The sequence below is a fragment of the Phyllopteryx taeniolatus genome, chromosome 1 (genome assembly GCF_024500385.1).
Source record: "Phyllopteryx taeniolatus isolate TA_2022b chromosome 1, UOR_Ptae_1.2, whole genome shotgun sequence".
NCBI lineage: Eukaryota > Metazoa > Chordata > Actinopteri > Syngnathiformes > Syngnathidae > Phyllopteryx > Phyllopteryx taeniolatus.
The window spans coordinates 32265603-32287629 of NC_084502.1; the positions used below are offsets into that span (position 1 = coordinate 32265603).

Here is a 22027-nt window from a genome sequence, read left to right on the forward strand (position 1 = left end):
CTTGCAGTTTAAACTGTGCTTCGTAAGCGTGTCTCTTCGTAGGTGCCATTTTAGGGGGTCCTTAGCCAAACCGATGTTGTTTTGCACAATGCACATGCCGGCACTATATACCTGCTGGTAGCGTGTCTCTAGCGTCCTCTGTCACGCGCACCCTTTACGTCCGCATGCTGTCCTCAGTTACGTCCGCCTTCCTCTATATAAGCTGCGTGTCGGCAGGAAATGCTCCCAGTCAGTCAAGTGGAGCGCTCATTAAAGTCACACAACAACATTTACAGATTTTGGAACTCGGTGCACACATAAGGCACGCCGCATTATAATGCGCCCTGTCCATTTTGGAGAAAATGTAAGACTTTTAAGTGCGCCTTATGGCCGTGAAAATCCGGTAACTAACTTACTGACTAATTGACTAACTTACAACAAACATACTTCCCCTTCCCGAAGAGGATGCTAATGATCTTGCATCTTTTGTTTTATCTTTTAGTTTCATGATTCAGAATGACCATTGTGAATCATGGTGGATTAAGTAATGATCATTGTTGTTCTTTATTTTAATAATTTAGTCAGGTGTTCTACAGTTCTAGCAGTAATTTACATGCCAATGTTATAGAAATACTGTATATGGCAAATTTAGGTCCTGGCAAGGAACTATTCTTCAAAGCAAGATGGAGATGGTACAATTAATTCAGGCCCAACTTCCGAAATGGGCTGTTTTAATAACATGAAAGTAGGAATTCTATAATAACCATACGTAACAAGAACGTCACTCAGTAGAGTTCAGATCTCTCTGTTAATTAGCAGCCTACTTCTTGGTTCATGGAGGATTGTAGACAGATGTACACTTCCACTGTTTCTGGAATGATTCAAAAGGTGAAAATAAATTCCTAAATGTGCAACTTTATCCAGATCCTCACCAATCGTAAATGGCTTCTTTATTGATCCATGCGCAACCTGCCTGCAATGTTTTACTGTATTACTGATTCACTATTTTACTATCAGCATGTTTAAACGCACTAAAGAAAACAATATTTGTAGCTTGGCATTCGCAAATGACTAAATTATTGTTTTTGTTGTTGTTGGTGTTGGAACCTTTCCTCTGTTATTCGGGGAAAATATATATTTTCTTATGTTGGTGGCAAAATACTGTCTACCCTATGTATGTATTTTATGTTCTTTGTTTAAAAATCTCCCGCTGCAACTAACACAGAGTAATGGTGTGCAGTCTTGTTTATCTATGATGCCAGAGCTAGCGTTGTAGTCTTGTCAGACTGTCGTGGGATGTAAACAGCCAGCATGAACATAACACTGAACTCCCTTGATGGATACAACGGTCTGCACTTTATGATCAGCACTTCAATGTCCGTCCAGCAGTTTCTTTTCCCCATCAACTGAACGTCTGCTGTTATCCTGGATTTCAGCTCATCTATCCTGTCGTCAATTAAGAGATTGGACATTGGCTAGCAACATGCTAGTTAGCGGTGGTCGCATAGCTATAACCTTTAGCTCCGCACTTCACCCACCTCTCAAGTCATGTGTCCATTGCCATACAGTAAACCCCACATATTTGCAGTTTGGCATTCAAGAATTTGAATATTGGGAGATTATTAATATTTTTTTTTTTAGTTGGGGGACACACATTTGCACATTCTTATTCACTTAAAAATTCACTCTTTTTGCTGTTTTTGTGCTCAGGCCAAAGCCATGTCTAATACAAAAATGTTATTTGGTACCAAAATATTACTTGGCACCACCTTGTGTGAGGTGAGGTACTCCTTTTAGTCAGGCCATGGCCTTGTCTAATAGAATGAAAAGCTTTCCTGCCATTTTCCTACATCTATAGGCAATTACAAATAGGCAATTTTTGGATGTGCATCAGTTACTCGCAGATTTTAGCTATTCACGTCAGCGTCCTATACCTGCAAATACCGCAGGTTCACTTTACTGTATAGTTATAATAATATCTACTGTACCTTGGTCAGAAGGGATGAGGGGGACGTCCTTTGCAGCAGGGGACACGCACAGTATCTGGTTACCGTTCACTTGCCCTTCCACCTCTGTCAGATTGCCGAAGGAACAGGTTATACCTGCCGAAAGGTCCGGCACATCGGTGACCTTCACCAACAACTGCAAGTGGAAGGGAGGAGAAAAAAACCACTATATTGGAATACAACACCAAATACCAAACTTATAACAGTTTATTAAATCCTAAGGGCTGGAAATACAGTTCTGGCAGCCAATGGAGATACCTGTTATACACCTGGTTTCATAAATATGTTTTCTTTTTTTTTTTTTTTTTTAGTTGCATATATGAAAAGCACAAGCTAGAAAAAAATGGGAAACCAAATTGCGTTAAACAAGTCAAAATCATAACATTGAGATACAGTCTAGATAAGGTTTTCATGGAACAGTGACGATACACTGTACTGTATGTTGTGCATTACTTATGCAAAAAGCCACACATATGCACATATGGAGATGCGCCTCTTTGAAGTCATTCTCAGTGGTGGTGACACAGGCGAAACAGTTTTAGTTGCTCTGCCTGTGAATAAACTTATTTATAAATAAATTTTGCAAACACATGTCTTGTGATCGTGCTCTCCATCCAAAAGAGACAGCGGCCTTGATAATTATCACCGTGGCATTTCGTAGTCTTGTTCTATTTGCCGCTATAAATGGGCCACACTGTTTGAAGTTTCTCTTTGTTTTTATCTGCCTCTGAACTAAACACCGCAGGGCTGCTGGGACCAACGAGGCAGCCGAGCAGCTTAACTGTCGGACTTTTAAGAGATGCACAATGTCCCGGCAGCGGATGATTTGGCGTCCCTCCTTAGCACAGTATGATTATTAGGCATATAATATAATATAATATAAATGCAAATTCAAATATTCGCAGACTTTTGCGGGAAACTATTCTCTGATATTCGATGAAAAAAACAACACCTATTTGGTGATTTTGTGCTCACGACAGTGCAATAAAAGTATTACAGCTACTGATCACCTATGCTGTTTCCTTCACTGTTACAATGTGATTGTATTCCTTAACATTTATTTTTGTGTAGAAATGCCCAAATGTTAGTTTAATGACTTATACCATGTGTGTTAAATGCTCATCTACGTATTTCTTCATTCCACTCTGTGCTCAGCCATGTCTCAATAGCTATGTTTTGTATTTAATCATCTTTTCATTGTAACTACTTTTACTCACAGGTGTTGGGTGTCGCAGGGGCTCAGAGACTTCAGGTCTGTTTTTTTTGTCTTTTATCATCTGCCTTGTAAAGCACTTTGTGTTGCTTTTTAAGTATGAAAGGTGCTATATATAAAAAAAGGCTTGACTGATTGATTGACGACCAGTTCTGGGTGTAGTCCGCCTTTCGCCCAAAGTCAGCTCCAGCGCCCCGCGACCCTAACCACGATAAGCAGTGTTGAAAATGGATGGATGGATGATTGATGGATATTTGTTTGCCCTTGTGCCAATGTCAGTTTGTGCTCGTGCAAAGGTGTCCAAACTATGGCCTGGGGGCCATATGGGGCCTTCTACACATTTTTTAGCAGCCCACGACATATATACAAAAAAATACACGTCCCACAATGACATTGGGTGTGGTTGTTTAAAAAGTAGGAGGGATTGCGAAAACCAAATCCTCCATGTGTGCAACAAACCTGACAACTGCTAAAACTACTACTATTACTAATAAAATGATTTTACAGAGCTTTTATAGATATGCAAAGACAGTACTTATAATGACAATAACAACAACAATATAACAGTAACAACATTTCTATTGCCTCGTGAAGAAAATTAATTGAGTTTCAGACGTAAAAATGTATTCCCGCGCTTTCTGCTTCATGTCAAAGTCTGATTTGTGAATGTATCACCTTAATGATTACTTATGATCCTCAAGTAAACACTGCTTTAAAGATTGACATCTTATTACAGGTAGCTCTTGTTTTGGTCCCGAATATGGAGAGCTGTTCAAGGTTGGAGCAGGTCTATTCTACAGGGCCGCAGACCCCAAAATCATGAAAAATCCTAAACCTTATCACCTTTAACAGAAAGCTGTGATGTAGCTGTTTCTCAAAATAACTCCAATATATAATTGCTTGATAGATTGGTTTTAGCATGTTTAATGAAGTCGAAGAATGTCATAGTCGCCCTTGCATCCATAAATTTTTCTGTATATGGCCTTCGGGGGAAAAAATGTGGACTTCCCATGTTCTTGATGCATATTGTTGATGCTTGTTGTTACAGACCACAGTAAAAAAAAAAATATTAAAACTAAATACGAGTCTCAGTTTTAGGTGCTGTGCTGACAATTACAAACCCCTTTTAGGGGGGCATCAATTACTCACAGATTTTTGCTATCCACGGCAGGACACAGTGCCCAACCCCGGAGAAAAGTGGAGGTTTACAGTAAATCCTTACATTCTTTAGTTACTACCAGTTTCCCCTTAATAAGTTAGTCAAGTTATATTGACAACCAGTTCAGGGTGTACCCCGCCTCCTGCCCGGTGACAGCTGGGATAGGCTCCAGCACGCCCGCGACCCTAGTGAGGAGAAGCGGCTCAGAAAATGGATGGATGGATGGAAGTTATATTGATGAATGCTTCACCTTGTGCTCAATAACACAGCATCTCTATTGGTCCACCAATTTGTGCACATTTTGGTTCCAATGTCTTCTTTTATTTTCTTCTCAAGTTCAGCGAACATAACATGCCCTGTCTTGAATAAAGAAGCTTATTTCCATGATAATTAGTTTAAAAAAAAACAAAAAAAACAAAACAAAACAAATAAAAAAAGCTTTCATTAGCGTTTACTTCTACCAAAATTAGCCTTCAAATGTCCATCCCCCAGTCATCATTTTGGGGATGCTTGATTACAGCAGGTGCAACAATCAGTGCCTTTTGTCCGACATGGAATTCCGCGCGTAACCTCTCATGTTAATTAGCCTCTCAGCGTTCATGCCGAGACACTTCGGTATCTCTGATAAACACTCAAAACTTGGTGCTACACAAAGTAAGCTTGTCTCTTGAGTGTCAAGCTTTTTTTTTTTTTTTTTTGTTCCCTCAGCCGCCTTGCCGGTGGTGGAGTGGGAGGTTTTCAGATGCTGGCAGCCTAATTGGCATGAGGTGTAATAAAGGTGATTGGATTGTTTCCTCTCTGTTTCTATCGCTCCTAGCGAGGAGGCGGTGTTGTCATGGAGATAGTTAACTACCCCTGCGGAATCTTTGTGAATTTTACCACTGTGTTCTTGTGGATAGTTAGAAACAAACATGCTGAGGGTGTTATTGACTAAGACATGAACATAATTGTAAGAAAACAAACACATGCAACAATAAAAAGACATACTGTGTTCTTCAGTCAAAACCAATAGAGCCAAAATGCATTAGCTAACATTAGTCATGACGCTCTCCATTATACAGTGGGTACGAAAAGAACTCAGAACCCCTTAAATTTTTCACTTTGTTTTATTGCAGCCGTTTGCTAAAATAATTTAAATTCATTTTTTTCCGCATTAATGTCCACACAGCACCCCATATTGACAGAAAAAACCCCGCAATTTTTGCAGATTTATTTAAAAAAAAACTGAAATATCACAGTCATAAGTCTTCAGACCCTTTTCTCAGTATTTAGTAGAAGCAGCCTTTTGAGCTAATACAGCCATGAGTCTTTTTGGGAATGAGGCAAGTGTTTCACACCTGGATTTGGGGATCCCCATGGACCATGATGTTCGCAGATGGCATTGTGATCTGCAGTGAAAGCAGGGAGCAGGTGGAGGAACAGTTAGAAAGATGGAGGCATGCACTGGAAAGGAGAAGAATGAAAATTAGCCAAAGTAAGACAATATAATTGCATGAATGAGGGGGGTCGAGGGGGAAGACTGAGGCTACAGGGAGAAGAGATAGCAAGGGTGGAGGACTTTAAATACTTGGGGTCAACGGTCCAGAGAAATGGTGAGTGTGGTAAGGAAGTGACGAAACGGGTCCAAGCAGGTTGGGACGGGTGGATGAAGGTGTCAGATGTGTTATGTGACAGAAGAGTTTCTGCTGGGATGAAGGGCAAAGTTTATCAGACAGTGGTGAGGCCAGCCATGATGTACGGATTAGAGACAGTGGTACTGAAGAGAGAACAGGAAGCAGAGCTGGAGGTGGCGGAAATGAAGCTGTTGAGGTTCTCTCTAGGAGTGACAAAGTTGGATAGGATTAGAAATGAACCTAACCCTAACCCTAACCCTCAGACGGACGGCCAAGATTTGATGTTTTGGAGACAAAGTTAGAGAGAGCATACTTCGATGGTTTGGCCACGTCTAGAGGAGATATAGTGAGTACAGTGGAAGAAGGATGATGAGGATGCAGCTGCCAGGCAAGAGAGCTCGAAGAAGACCAATGAGAAGGTTGATAGATGTAGTGAGGGAAGACGTGAAGGCAGTTGGTGTTAGAGAAGAGGATGCAGGAGATAGGCTTACATGGAAAAGGATGACACGCTGTGACGACCCCTAACGGGACAAGCCGAATGCAAAAGAAGATTATGTGTGATTATTCAAGGATCTTAAAGGTCCGATATCAGAGAAAAAATCGTCTTGGCACCTCTAGAACCCCTTTACAAACCATAACTGCCATTTTGAGGTGATTATAAAGCAACTCGAGTGACCCGAGTCCCTCCCAAGGCTACAGCGTAGCACCTATGCCACTTAAAACGTCGCGTCTCAATCGACTCAACGAGTGGCGCCTTGTTGTCCGCGTTGGCCTCCGTCCCAACAAACGCTGAACCACAGGCCGGCAACGGCTGCTAGTGGACCTCTACTTCGCAATGTCGCAACCCGGCCGGTGGCGGCCACCACCAGGAAGCCCCACTAGTCGGCCCTCCGCAGGCCGCCACCACTGCTCCCTTTGGAAGAGATGATGCTCCGAATTATTTAAGCACATTGAACAAGCAGCACTCTTTAGTGGTATTCTCGTGTTTATCTCAAGTCAAAAGTCGTGGGTGAAAGAACATCACAAAGAGAGAGAATAACAAGTCCTCATTACAACATATCCCTTCGCCAATACATTACAATAGTCCCAAAAATAAATAAATGAAATAGGTCCACTCCATACAAATGCAGGTATCAATCCCAAAATAAATCTGACATACTTCCTTCTCATCAAATGAAATGTAAACATTTGAAATGAGAACATAATACAGAGGCTGCTCAGAAAAATAAATCATCCTAAAATATCACTAAGCGGAGGAAAAACTAAGTATTCTTATGCCTTTAAGAGTGCTCCTGTGTTTATGACTTCACTTGAATGTTTGTACTCAAGCAAATAAATCATTGTTAGTCGGCAGTATCCAATTTCTCATGTCATAAAAAAAATATGACAATACAGTAAAGACTGTTACATTTTTGAACAGACAATTTCACAATGGACAGTTTTGTTATTGTGAGCTTATATTATTGCTGCAGCAATAATACTGTTTTGGAGGTAGAGTATATGAATGTAAACAATGGATGGACGGGGATAGAAGTGCCTAGTAATTTATGATTTGAAGAGAGGTTTTTTGGTTCTCCTGCTTTCGCCTCTTTGCCCCACATGTACCATGAACCTTACTTCAATACCGTGAGCTTTCCCACGATATGGCAATAATGATCATACCGTGATATTAAGACCGCGATAAAACCAAACTGTAGATATCGTTACATTCCGAATAAATATAATTCAGAATGCATCATCTGTTATTTGAATCTAGCGCTATCCTGTCTCCGGCTATCTTGTTGTTTTTCTGGCACTGTGACGGAGCAGTAGACCAACTACGTCAGTTCACCTCATAGATTTTAAACTGAAATCTATTTATATTTGTGTTTGAAATTGCCTCACGAGAAATGTTTGTAGTCAACAAATTTCAGTTTCCTGCTTTATGCACAATGTGAATTTAAGAAAAATACTGTTGATTATCTAAAAGAGGAAAACAATTGGTCGTTCATTAAGTGAAATGTCTCACTTTCTCATGTATTTCTAATTGCTCTTTAACCAAGCAAAACTATGTTTTATCCTTATACTTGATTATTCTGACAGAATTGTCAGTAGAAATTGGGCAGCCGTGGCCCAATGGTTAAGATCATCGCCTGCCACCGTGGGGGACCTAGGTTCAAAACCCCGACTGGACCATCCGCCAACATCCCCCGGACTCACGGCTGTGGTGTCCTTGAGCAAGACACTGATACCCCGAAATGCTCCCCGGGCGCTTCAGCTGCCCCCTGCTCCAGTGTGTTCCACTAACATGTGTATGTGTTCACTGTGATGGGTTAAACGCAGAGAACAAATTTTGTGTGCGTGCATGCATGCATGTTCATGACAATAAAAGATGATTCTTCTTCTTCTTCTAGAATACTCGATTACTAATTGCAGCACTACTGAATAGAAATTCGTATTTGTGACGGGTCTGCTAAATATCACTTCAGAAATAAAGCAAGGTAGTTTAGAACACGATTTGACTGTTGTAACGTTACTTTTGGTCAAATATCTAGACAGTCTATTGTTCTGCTGTGGTTCACACCCCTATTCCTTTTGTCCACTCTGTCTGTCCCTTAAAACCCTTTTCTGTCCGGCTTCATTTTCAATAAACATCAGAATAATTTAAAAAATTAAAAATAAGCATAGGCAGTATTTCAAACTCCCCTGTTGCACAGCAAAACTGTTCCATCCAAATGGATTTTAAAATATACTAAATATAAATGCAGTATATACTATCCATCCATCCATTTTCTGTACCGCTAATCCCCACTAGGGTCGTGGGCGTGCTGGAGCCTATCCCAACTATCTTCGGGCAAGAAGCAGGGTACACCCTGAACTGGTCGCCAGCCAATCACAGGGCACATTTAAACAAACAACCATTCGCACTCACATTCACACCTACGGGCAATTTAGAGTTTTCAATCAACCTACCATGCATGTTTTTGGGATGTGGGAGGAAACCGGAGTACCCGGAGAAAACCCACACAGGCACGGGGAGAACATGCAAACTCCCCACAGGCGAGGCCCGGATTTGAACCCCAGTCCTCAGAACTGTGATGCAGATGTGCTAACCAGTCTCCCACCGTGCCTCCTTCAGCATATAATATATACATATTAATTAATTATAAATATATAACTTTAAATATTTTTATTTTGTTGCGAAAATGACTCGAAAGAACTTGATACTCCAAGTGTAGGACTTGCGACTTGCCTCGGGACTTGCATGTCTCGTCTTGGGATTTGCCTGTCGACTTGGGACTTGACTCAGCACTTGAGGGCAAAGACTTGAGACTGACTTGTGACTTGCAAAGCAATGACTTGTTCCTACCTCTGGTAGTTGTTACTTAGCTTATCGTCGTCATCACAGATAGGCTCTGACAACCTGATCAGCTCAAACGTAGGGTTTGACGACAAGTCTAGTTTTAGTCGGCTCTTGTGTGTCGAAATCCTCCTCCTCGAATTCCAAAACGTAGCTTATCGAGTGTACCATGTAGCGTGCTATTGTTAGACTACTAGTTAGTCGTTAGTTAGTAAATACCTGGAGTTACTCTCTTTAAAAACTACAGACTGAGTCCAAAACTTGGTGTGCTTATAAATTCCGAGCTGACTTTCACCAGTCTTATTAAATCAATCACTAAAACAGCCTTATACCAGCTGAAGAACATGTCCAGAGTGAGGGTTTGCATGTTCCAACCAGACAAGGAGAAGCTCAACCACAGTGGCGTGCAAAGGTGGGGCGGAGGGTGCGGTGGCCCCAGGCAACCACCTGGAGGGGGGCAGCCAACTGGCATTGCTCCCGCCCTCACACCCCCTGGCGAGAGACTTTTGGCAGTCCGCAATCCTATCGCAAAGGTCCGTCATCACGACGGCCAACAAACATCATCAGTATCAGTTCGCACCCCCCGTCATCAATTGGTGTCAGTGGGCATTAAATACACCATGTCGTCCCAGGCAGCAACGGAGATTTGCACGCCGCTGCTCATCAATGCTTTTAACTCTAGTAGATTTGACTATTGTAATGGTCTTCTGACTGGACTCCCCCAAAAGAGCATTAAACAACTGCAGAACTGACAAGAACTAAGAGATCAGAACATATTATAGATAGATAGATGGATGGATGGATGGATAGATAGATAGATAGATAGATAGATAGATAGATAGATAGATAGATAGATAGATAGATAGATAGATAGATAGATAGATAGATAGATAGATAGATAGATAGATAGATAGATAGATAGATAGATAGATCGATAGATCGATAGATAGATAGAACCCCAATTCCAATGAAGTTGGGACGTTGTGTTAAACATAAATAAAAACAGAGTACAATGATTTGCAAACCATGTTGAACCTATATTTAATTGAATACACTACAAAGACAAGATATTCTGTTTTTATATGTTTAACACAACGTCCCAATTTCATTAGAAGTGGGGTTATAGATAGATAGATAGATAGATAGATAGATAGATAGATAGATAGATAGATAGATAGATAGATAGATAGATAGATAGATAGATAGATAGATAGATAGATTGATAGATATTCCTCTATTTGTCTTAATTTAATACAGCTATAGTGGCCAGGGTAATATACTTCTTCCTTGACAATCGCTCCATGTTGTTTATGGTAAAAAAAAAAATATAATAATAATATGTGACGCATCGAAACTTTGTTTCTAATCAGAACACCAGGGATCGCAGTTTCTAACTGCAGCTAGTGGGTCTGTATGCGAGGGTCAATCACCAGGTGTGTGGGTGTAAGTCGCCGACTGTAATTTGTTCCCGATGGTCCAGTTGAGTGCAAGCCTAAACCACGGTCATACATGCACACATCTTCCCCAAGTTAGCGCCCAAGTGCTCTGTCCTTCTCTGCACTTAGGCAACTTGTACCACCCACTCAACCTTCCACACAAACACATTTTGGCAACCATTTTGGTTGCGCTGCACCATGCAAGCAAGCGTTTGCGTGCTGAAACGCCAACACAAAGCTCTTATCAACCTTCCCGCCTCATGTTTATGCATCACACACAATCAAGACAAGGGAGTTATTTCACACATGATTCTACTTCTGTACGTGGGTAGTCGATATGGAGATGAGAACTACGTTTTTACATTTATGTCCAAGTTGTTTGGCATTACGTATGTACAGTATTGTGTGTGTGTGTGTGTTTTTTTTGTGTGCATGCATACCTGTGTGTGTGTGTGCAAACTTACTGGTACACCAGGATCAGACACTGCGATGCTGTCTGGGTACACGGTGACCTTCACACACTGGTCCAAAGATGCAGCAAAACGGTACGGCTCGTTTGCACGACTGCAACGGTTCCTCTGGGAGCATCTGAAGAGAGGACAACAATTGTACTTACTGTGACAAAATGAAAGTGGTAGTTGTTTTATGAATAACAAGGAATAGGTGTTCAGTTTGCAGAGCTCCTTCAAGACTGAACAATCCAAAACATATGCAGAGTGTATATCGTAAACAAAGGACTTCCAATTGGAGCATGTGGTGGTGAATTTGAGTCCATCTGTGTGTGTGGTTTAACAAAAAGTACTTAGGGCCATAGTCTCCCATTTGTGCACAAGTCTTTTTTTTACATGCCTGGCTTGTGCACCTTCCAGCTACACACATTCTCCCGTCCAGACTTCTGACACACCCACCGTGCGTAATCTGGAAATGTGTGCGCAACCAAGTAAGAGACATGACTCATTGAAGTCTGAGGCTGGCTATAAATTATGGAGCATGGAGTTTTCCTGAGACCTCTGACTGTCACTCATAGAAATCCAATTTGAAAATATAGCACACTTTAAATATGAAAATACCTTCCGTAGCGGATTTGTCGTCACCAGTGAGACGTGCATTGTTACGGTCATGTATGTTGACGAGAGGAAAAGCGGATAGGGAAAAAGCTAAATATAGGAAACAACAGCGTATTTTTCGCCGTTTGTTTACACGATGGCATCTGATAATGCAAAGTTTTTAAAAAATGAAAATTTATAGCATAATCGTTTCCATTTAAATGCTGAAAATGGATATCTGAAAATGGAGGACAGCCACGTTTTTAATGGAGGTGTTCACAGTGAATATACATAAGTTCACTGCCAAAAAAACAATCGTGTGCCTGTGCATCTCCATCAATATTTACTCCACTATGCTAACTACGCTGTCCAGCAGTCACTTGTTGTGTTTCTTTACAAATGACCCAGCCAACTACTGGCCTGGCATATATGTATATCACATCGTTTTCAGTCATTTTATCTGGCCATTGTTTTGTCAACATTGATGTCTTATCGTGCAACTTTTTTACACGATAAGACATTATCGTGCAGTAAAGCTAGCTCCAGTAAAGTGTAAATGATACACTGTTTCCTCCTAATGGCAAGACCATGTGTCTTCCACACAATATCCCTACGATTCACCACGTCCCTCATTAAAACTCCGCCACAACCCCTTCCTTCCTGCCTATTAAGTGTGTGTTCCCTTTTACAGTCTATCCTCATCTATAGTGTCTGGCCTGCTTGCTGGTTGTCTGGTCGCAGCAGCTCTAATTGGACTGCAACGGGTCAGTCCCTGTCCATGGCACTGGGTGGTGGTCCACTACAAGCTGTGGGCGTGCATGTGTGTCAATATGTGTTAGGGTGTGTATCATGCTTCTGAAGCACACACACTCACCCCTGCTGTCTCTCAGACACATCTCTATCCGACGACTCTGGGAGCAATTACGTTGTCAGAACTTCAAGCAGCATCCAGTGGATGAGAAAGATGATGCATGCACATGTATACACAGCAGGCACATACTATACTGAGATGCACTACGCTTGGATTGGGGGTGGGGGTAGTTGAGAGCAGCAAAGTGCAAGCGATTAAGGTGTAACCTCATTGTGTAACATCAGTTCACAAACAGATTGGTTTACAAACAATATTTCGAGGGAACTATTGCTTGGGTTCACAAACTCTGACCGCTGATATCAGCGCGGAATGCTCACATCTGCTTTCATTCACACAGCGTAAACATCATTCGCTCTGTGTATAACGTAATTCAGTTGTATAGTATTTTTTTTTGTGTTTGTAAATGAGAAGAGCTATGTAAGGCCCCTAAGAAAGTGAAACATGTAAGTGATTGTGCCATTAAGAAATCCTGAAAAGTGTCAAAATAAACTAATTAATTATTCAATAATACAACGCTCGGTCTTAACTGACAAGGAAATAATGTGACGCCGTTTTGCACTGCAGAATGTATTCCAACATTCTTACTTGTCATGCAAGTGTCAAAATAAATTGACCCAGTCCAACCCAAACAATATTAAGGTGAATGTTGGGTGGCATTCTCCACTGTGGCTTTTATTTATTTCTTTTCTTTTCTTTAATAAAAGTGAATTTGGTCAGGCAAAGTGTGATGAGAGAGTGGAGAATGGGTGAGGTGGGTGTGGGTGCGTGGGGTAGGAGGGCAATGCAGGACGGCTGCTGTTGCCATGGTTTCGGGTCATGGCCATTATCTCTGTGTAGTTACAGGCTGACCCCTTGCCTCTGTCATTAGGTGAGCGCCAAATGTTGACGAGAAGCTCGCCTTACTTTACACAAACAAGGTGCTAATAGCAGCTAGGTGTACTTTGATTTTTCTTTTTATTAACGAGAAATACTTTGCCACCGACATTTATGATATAAAGACATTGCTCGTTATTATGCATCAGGCTGTTTAATTTGTTTCAATAAAACATTAGAGAGCAACACAACGCCTGCATGCTTGGGCTCTATGGAGGTTTTGACAGAACTGCATGATGGTGGTCAGTAAAACAATAAACAGTGGTGGGAGGAGATACGTAAATGCAGTCTGATTGCTAACTGCAGCGAGTTCCCCTACATGCACTAATGGGTCTAATTATTATTGTCAATTAATAGGAGCACTCGCTTGACTTCAGCATTCTGCATCCACAAATCTCATCTAATACAATTGATACAAGGAACAACCTGATGTGTCCCCATAGGTGTTACCCCTCAACATGACTAAGACAAGGAAACGTACTCAATAACTGCTAAGCCACTCAAATAAATTGGAACATCGAAAGCCAAACGCCAATGAGTTTGTTGATTTCAGAATTTTAAAAAAAGGGGGAAAAATGTTGAACTTATCTTTACAGTTGTATGACAGTAAACAAAAATATTGCTTAGAACACTGCCGGGAATTAATAAAGATGTTATGGTGGTTACACTTTGGTCCACAAAAGGATTTTCATTATTTCCGATGAAATATTAAATCTTAAAAAATTGGAGGCCAATCAGCTTCTGGAATGGACGTACTTGGACCTTAGAGGTTGCACTGAATGTGCAATTAAGGAATAGAAAATAAACTCCACACCATGTGGGGCAAATTGTAACTGTACAATACATTGGAAGTACAACAACCTTGGTCCAGTATGTTGTAATTGTTTTAGATGGCGTCATCTGTCACCAGACAAATACATTAGATAAAGAACTTCAACCAGGGTGACTTGGAACACAAGATAACCAAGAGAACCTGTTTGTGCTAAAATGAGACCAGTGAGGGGGAACAAGGCAATCAAGGTTGGCTGACCAACAGACTTGACAAGAAGCTCGACCAGAGAAATAAACATTTTTGGCAGGAGTTGTCAAGCACTTCCAGTCACATCCTGAGAAAAACAGTTTGAGAGTTTTTATGTTGCAGAGCAAGATACTGGTAGTTAGTGGTACATATGGTAAATGCAAGTGTAAATTATTGTTTGTCTCCATGTGCGACGGTGGCCAACAGGGGCAAATCCCATATGAATTGAATAGGAATGACGAAAAAACACACAAGCACATAAAAAAAAAACTGCAAAAGAAAGATGCTGCAAGATAAAAAAAACAAATCTGCAATTACAGAAAACAACAGCAAAAGAAAAATGCTGCAAGATGAAAAAGCTGCAATCACAAAAAACAACAACAAAAGAAAAATGCTGCAAGAACAAAGGACTGGTCTCACAAGACTGGTCTATCCCAGAGGTCGCGTCCTCTAGTGACCTCACAGACTTCCATTGTGTGGCGTGAACACGCAACATTTCTCTTATGCAGTTGTTTTAGGATTTATGTGTGGGTTTTTTTTGTGTTTGCAGCATTTTTCCTTTGCAGTTGTTTTCTGTGACTACAGCATTTTTAAATTGCAAGTTTTTTTTGCTTTTGTTTTGCGTGCTTATGTGTCTTTTGTTTTGTGTCATTCCTGCATTTGCAGCATATGGCCATTTGCGTAATGTGCCCTGCGATTGAGTAGTAACCCGTCCAGTGTGTGTCAATTTTTGCCCAAAGTGAACTGGGATAGGCTCCAGCTTTCCTGTGACTTCCCCCAAACAGTGTTGGGAAAGTTCATTTGCTACGTGAACTAGTTCTGTCATGGGTGTGTGTTCCGGTTTTTGTCTTCCATGTCTGTCCATTTGTTTTGGAGTCGTGCATTTTTGGATCCTATCCTCTGTTCCGTTCATGACAAGTTCAAAGTTCACTATTCCAAAAATGAACTCGTTCATTGTTCTCTTTTGTTTTGTTTTTCTCAGTATGTTGCTGATGGGTTATAGCCTCAAAATACTAGCATTTCGTTTTCCCATCATTGGCACCCATTCAGTCCACACTAGTAGCCAGCTGCAGCTTTCACCCTACATTCTCAAAAACATGAGGAAAAACGTGTTGCTCGAATGGTCTTCTTGACAAATGACAAATTAAAACAAAAACAGGACTTTTGTCCTTAATGTGTAAACAAAAACATACAACACAGTATGACACGAACGATGGTGAAAGGACATTGATAACTTTGCATTCCTTGCAGCTCTGGCTGACTATACAGTATTAACAAGCCGGAGTGCCCGGAGAAAACCCACGGAAGCAAGGGAAGAACATCCAAATGCCACACAGGAAGGTCAGAGATAAGATTTAAACCCCGGACCTTAGAGCTGTGAGGCGGCCATGCTAACCATTCCACCCCGTGCCGATGTTGCACAACCATTTCAAGTGAAATTAAGAAAACCAAAACTGAATAGATCAGTTAGCTGCTGACACTACAAATAGCACCACTTAAGCCTGTGACCATAGCAACCAAGAAATCCGACCAAAACTTCTTTTGAAATGTGCCAGCATGCCTAAAGGATGGCCCGAGCATTAACATACGCTTCTTCCCGGGAATGGAAAAGGCTTTTTCGGGCATGCCCGAAAGGCTACTCTACAACCTAAAAACTTACGAGACGCTGTCTCGGAGGGAGAGGGGATGCTTTTTGGCTTGCGGTCAGACAAAGACTCAACTACCCTGTCAGCGAGACTGCAAGTGAAGAGCACTCGAGATGATGATGATGATGATGATCTCCCTTTGAGGTGGAATCAAAACGCTGGCGGCGCTGATGAGTGCACGTCATCAAACACTCGCTCATTCTTCCGCTATCGTTCTCTGTCCCCCTTCCTATTCTTACGAGTACGCAGTGGAGGCCGAGCAGCTGCGGGTAATTAAAGGACCTTGCAGCCTCCCATGAATGGGACAAAGAAGGAAGAAATCAGAAAGCAAAAGGAAGGGGACAGCGAAGTCCCTCCCGTCCAGCTCGTCACCTCACTCACAATCACGCCAGCGAAGCAGGCCGATAGCGTTCTGTGTTCAATTAACCACCAATGAAAGCAAAAGAACGACAGAGAAATTTGGTAGGACAAGAAGAAAAAAGGATGGATATGGTGAATGGCAGCTGTGAGCGGAGTGAGGGGGGTGATCAAAGCGAGGGATGTTTACGTGTGGGAAAGCAACCATCTCTGGGGTATGGAGAGGCTCATTCGAGAGGGGAGAACGTCTTAAGCGGGAGACGAGATGAGCGGCGTAGCTTAGATGCGAGATGCGCTTTGGCGGGGGGTACTCAAACATGGGAAAGATAATTTAGGAGAATCAACAGCTCGGGAAGGGTAAAGGGGGGACACAGGGAGCGGGGGGTGATCACAGCTGTGGGTGGCAGCACAGCTGGCAAGATGTCATCTCAAATGCAAGAGATGAAGGCACGCTCTCGATGAAGGCAGAAGGGTGCAGTTGCTTTTGATTGACTTGTGCTCTTAGTTTGTTAGCACAAACTTCATCATCTCGTTGCTTGGCCAGGATTCCCTCAGAGTGAGCACACCGTGTAGAACATAAATAAAAGTGTATAAGCACTGAATGTAATGATCAAACTTAAATCAGTCTGTACTAATGCCTGAAATACGTTGCAAGCAGTTTGTGTAGAGGTGACAAGAATGTTCTACTTCAATTGTTATTCAATTCTATTGTTATGACTTCTTTATGACCTCTCATATGTACTTTATGACTCAAGCCCGATTCGTCTGCATATCGAGCCGGTCGAAAGAGGGACAATTACAAGTTTTGTTGGGCATCGTTTGTCGTCCAATGTACCTGTGAAACAAGGAGCAGTTGGCAGTTCCTGAGTGGTTGTACATACGACTATCGTTGGCTGTTAAGAGTACATAAAAAGAAAACGGAGGCTTTTCGTCTCACTGTGCCGGCGCAAAGCGGATTGAACACATTATGGCGTAATAATGTTCCCCGAATATTTCCTTCTACATTGTGGTCTTAATGGCTTGTTACAAGTCATGAGGGGTCCATTTTGAGCCAAAACAATGATTCTTCATTCTGAAAATATGCAATAACATGACTGTGCGGTGTCACCAACTCTTGTAAAAAAAGAGTTCATCAACACCATCGTCATTATTCGTTCAGAAACTTTCTGGACTAGTGCTGTCAGGGGTACTGCCACACTCATGAAGGGGTCAGGGCGATGTGAAGGAGATTAGGACCAAGGACAGGTGGCCATAGGAGAACAGATGGCTGCCTGTTGACCTTCTTTATCCCCAAATGTACAGTACAGGGGTCTGCACGTGTCTTTGGACAAATACACACACACACACACACACGCACATGCTAAAGAGACATAGATGTTCTCACTCCACAGCTGCTTGACCACTTTAAAATGATCTCTCAGTTCCAGTGGCGACTCTCCAATAGGAGGAGAGAGAGCAGCACCCCAACAAGATCCACCAGATGGCAACAGTTTTATTCTTTTATTCTGACCAATATGAATTTAATATTTAATATGGTGTAGTGATTTAATTGCGTCCTATAAACTAAAGTTTCCAGTTGTTTCAGTTCCATTGTAACTTTTTATATAACTTTCTGAAGTGGGATACACACATACCAAAAATCGGTTTGGCAAATTGGCAAAAGTTCAGCCGAGCCACAGACTCTTACTAAGACTGTGACGTGAAATGGAATGACAGCCTATTTCTTTTTCTACTTTTTTATATTTTCAGTCTGGCACTATGACAGATATCTGGTTTGGGGGAGGAGATGCGTAATTGTTGTTGTACTGATGAACATTCAACTTAAAAACATTCAGACAGACGAATATTTCGGTGTAAGTTAAAATTTTGTTCGCATAATTGAATTGTGTAGTACAATGTTATGCCGCAACCAATAACAGGCAGTAGTGAGGTGTACTTTGACACATCCACGCCATCCAATCATACCAGTGTCAGTTTGGAAACAGCACCATCACGGCTAATGGCGGGCGTAAGGCAAGTGCTGATAATGGCCCACCTAAGGCAACCAATAACAATGGAAACAAAGGGTTCCAGTGATTATAAAATTAGATTGCAGCAAAAACATGACAAAAATGGCACGTTCGTACAACATGAATGGGTCTGACCCCACAAAACCGACATTCAACATGGGGAGTTTGTCGAGTGAGCGACATAAAGAAAAAGTATCCATGCTCGGAGTCTGGCTGCCAGTAATAGTGACACCGCTGTCGCTCCTTCCACCTCCACCGCATAAGAGACTTCGTTCCAACGGGCCCCGCACCCCCGTGTTCGTAAAACATGAATCGGTCAACGATTGGTACATTTATTTATTTCTCATGTGCACCATGTGTAAGTTAGTGGCGAGGCAGCAACTCCCAACAAAAAGGCACAATTAAAGTACTTGGACATGCTTAGGGAAATGATAGAGAAGGAAAGCCACAACTGACAAAATACCAACTTACTTACTATTCAAAATACAAACAGCCTCCTGGAACGTAACTTGTTTCCAAGTAAGTTAGTGACCAAATCATATGTCATACTGTATTATTCTATAGTGTGTTTCAGATCGTTCTTTTGTTTTTTCCAATCCCTAAGACTTTTTAGGTCAGTTTTGAAAAGTTGAGCAGCTTTTTCGTGTGCTACGCTTTCTTTTTAAACTCCAACATAAAATGTACATCTTTACAGATGCCATATCTGCTGTGCAGGTGGTGTGGGTTAAACCAAGTTGTAATTAGAGCTTATGGCACCACCTGCGTATTTGAGGTGCTGAATGTATTTGTTCATTTATTTATTTGATGGTGCATTTAACGTCTATTAGTGCAGAGGGGACCTTTTGATATTGCTGTGTCTGTTTTTTTTTAACGGCTATGTGACCATAATTGTGTCATTTAGTTTTGTCTTGTCAGTTGCTACCTTTTAAAGGCGGCAGATGTAAAACTCCCAAAAACCTCAATTGCTCTGACTCCATCCCCCTCACTCACCCACACATAAGCATATGATTAACATGGAAGCATGGAAGCTAATGTTGTGCTAAATGATCTCTGTGTGGAAGTATGCAGACAGTAAGGAATACAGAGCCCCCCAGTCCATGACCCCCCTCTTCCCACCTATGCAAGCACATGTTGAATTACCTTGTCGCTAGGCAATTATTTGTCCTGTCCCCGGCTTTGGAGTGATGCAAATTACTTTAAGTGCACTTTGGGGCTGCCATCGCGATAATGATGATTGCAGCCATGCTCTGACACACACAACTATTCGCCTATACATTTAGAGAGAGGAGCTGCTTTGCACCCCGCCACCCTAAAAAAAATTTGTATTTTAAGTGGGGAATTTAAGATGTGGCAGCTGACAAACAACACAGTCTGATGACTGTATGCTCAAGAAACAAAGAACAGACAAGATAGGAATATTTTTCAGCTTTTCTCGGGGCTGTGCCGCATTCAACGTCTGTCCTTCCTGCTTCAAGACATAATTTCATCAAGCTCACTTCCATTTCCAACAAATGGATGCATTCATTTTCTCCCCTCTCTACCTGTGCTTGTGATTTTATTACATCTCTGAACCAGCAGGTGTCACTCAGTGCTTCTACGTTCAGTGCCTTATTGGGGCATATTGATTACACAGCCAACGGAAGTGAGGAAATGTAAAGGATGTACAAGTGGTCTCATTTCCTCCTCTACTCAGACTTTAATTGGTCTTTTATTTAAGCAAATGTTGTGTCTATTTTGTGCATGTTTGTGTATAGTGTAATGACTTACATGTTGTGCAGCACACACCAGCCGCAGTGCGGGTCCCCGGAGCTCAGGCACTCGCCACACGTCCCATACTGCTCGCAGGACTCAATGGGAACTTGGGTCACCTGGAAACAAACAGCAGAACCATAATTCAACTTAACAACCTTAGCAAGCATGGAAAGACTCAACAAAGAACTTGTTGTCGAGCTACCGATATGCAATCGGAAAAATGTCCTCTTTCAAGTCAATATATTTGAGTCGACTTTTGTTACATTAGTACGTCTGTATATGAACGATTATGAAAGCTGATGGACATTTTTGTCTACATATGCACCAAAATGTAATGGGTATTTTTTTTACATATGTGCCATCCCTTTTGGAAATTGTTGTGTAGTTTTTGTTTGAACCCAAACCAACCAAGAAAAGTTGAACATAAAAATACCTTACACTTTTATGTATTTACTCTCATCAGGGTGTAATAATCATAATCTGAAAAATTGTTTGAACAATTTGAAAACAAAAATCTTAACAAAATAACAACAAAGAACAACAACATAGAATTTGAAGCTCAGAGCTAAACCTCTTCACATTTAATCACAAAAGACAAGTAAATCTAAAGTTGAGTCTACTGATTCTTGTTGAGAAAGTCCAACAGATGAAAATAATCAATCACAAGGCATCACGAGTTATTTATACACCAGTCTACATTGCACCAATATACAAATGTTCTTGCAATATTTACATTTCCAAACATCCTCTCCTCTTTTTTTGATTTCTTCTGCAGCTGCTTTAGGCCAGGGGTATTCAACGAAAATTTTAAAAGGTCAATATCGAGAAATTCATCTGGTGTCTATTTATTGTGATATACTGTCTTTTTTAAGTAGCCTACCTAGTCGTCTACATCGGCTTGTAATCAATAAAATCCAAAAGCATGGAAGCTAATGTTGTGCTAAATGATCTTTGTGTGGAAGTATGCAGACAGTAAGGAATACAGAGCCCCCCAGTCCATGACCCCCCTCTTCCCACCTATGCAAGCACATGTTGAATTACACAGAAGTATACAAATATGTCAGAATATCTACAGTTGTGCTCATAAGTTTACATACCCTGGCAGAATTTGTGAAATATTGTTTTTTAAAATATGACTGAACAATGACCATCTCATTATTTTCCTTATGGTTATATTTTGTTTAATGATTGATCTTTTTTTGAAATGCCTGACAGTTTATAAGTTTATTACGCATTTTAAAATAAGAGCAAGTAAATACAAAGACAAAGTTATGTGTTCAAATAAGGTGCTTAACTTCAGAAAACTAAAAAAGTTAAAGAGTTTTTCCCCCTTCTGTTTGGCATCTAAATTGACACAACAGTGAAGTCTCGAACAATTTTACAATTTTACTTCAACAAATCTTAACGTTTTAGAAGTTATGTTTGTTTCTCCGTCTTTAACTCAACATCCACACTGAGTGTCTTTCTCTCTCCTGCTGCGTTTCTTCTGGTCTCTGTCTGGGCTGCTCACAGTCAGTGATAACTGTCTGAGATCCTGTTTTGATTGGCTGAAGTGGGTGGCTGAACTTGTGACTGGTCGGTACGATTCGTCACTACCTTAAAGCGCCCTGTATGTCTTGAATCATAACCTTCCTTTTTTGGACTACGGTGTGGGTCCGTATGGGACTGCTTCTGGGTCCGGACATGGACTGCGGTCTGCCAGTAAGTGA

The 22027-nt window shown here is 41.3% G+C and overlaps 1 protein-coding gene across 8 annotated transcripts in view; it reads right to left on the minus strand.

Annotated features, from left to right (window-relative positions):
- Positions 1-22027, minus strand: part of plxna2 (plexin A2) — a 250244-nt gene that overhangs the window by 84403 nt on the left and 143814 nt on the right. For all 8 annotated transcript variants that reach the window (XM_061789534.1, XM_061789577.1, XM_061789552.1 and 5 more), the window contains 3 exons: positions 20334-20434; positions 11211-11334; positions 1968-2121 (listed from right to left, as the gene is read on the minus strand). In XM_061789534.1, the coding sequence (XP_061645518.1) occupies positions 1968-2121; positions 11211-11334; positions 20334-20434 (379 nt within the window). The remainder of the gene's footprint in view (positions 1-1967; positions 2122-11210; positions 11335-20333; positions 20435-22027) is intronic.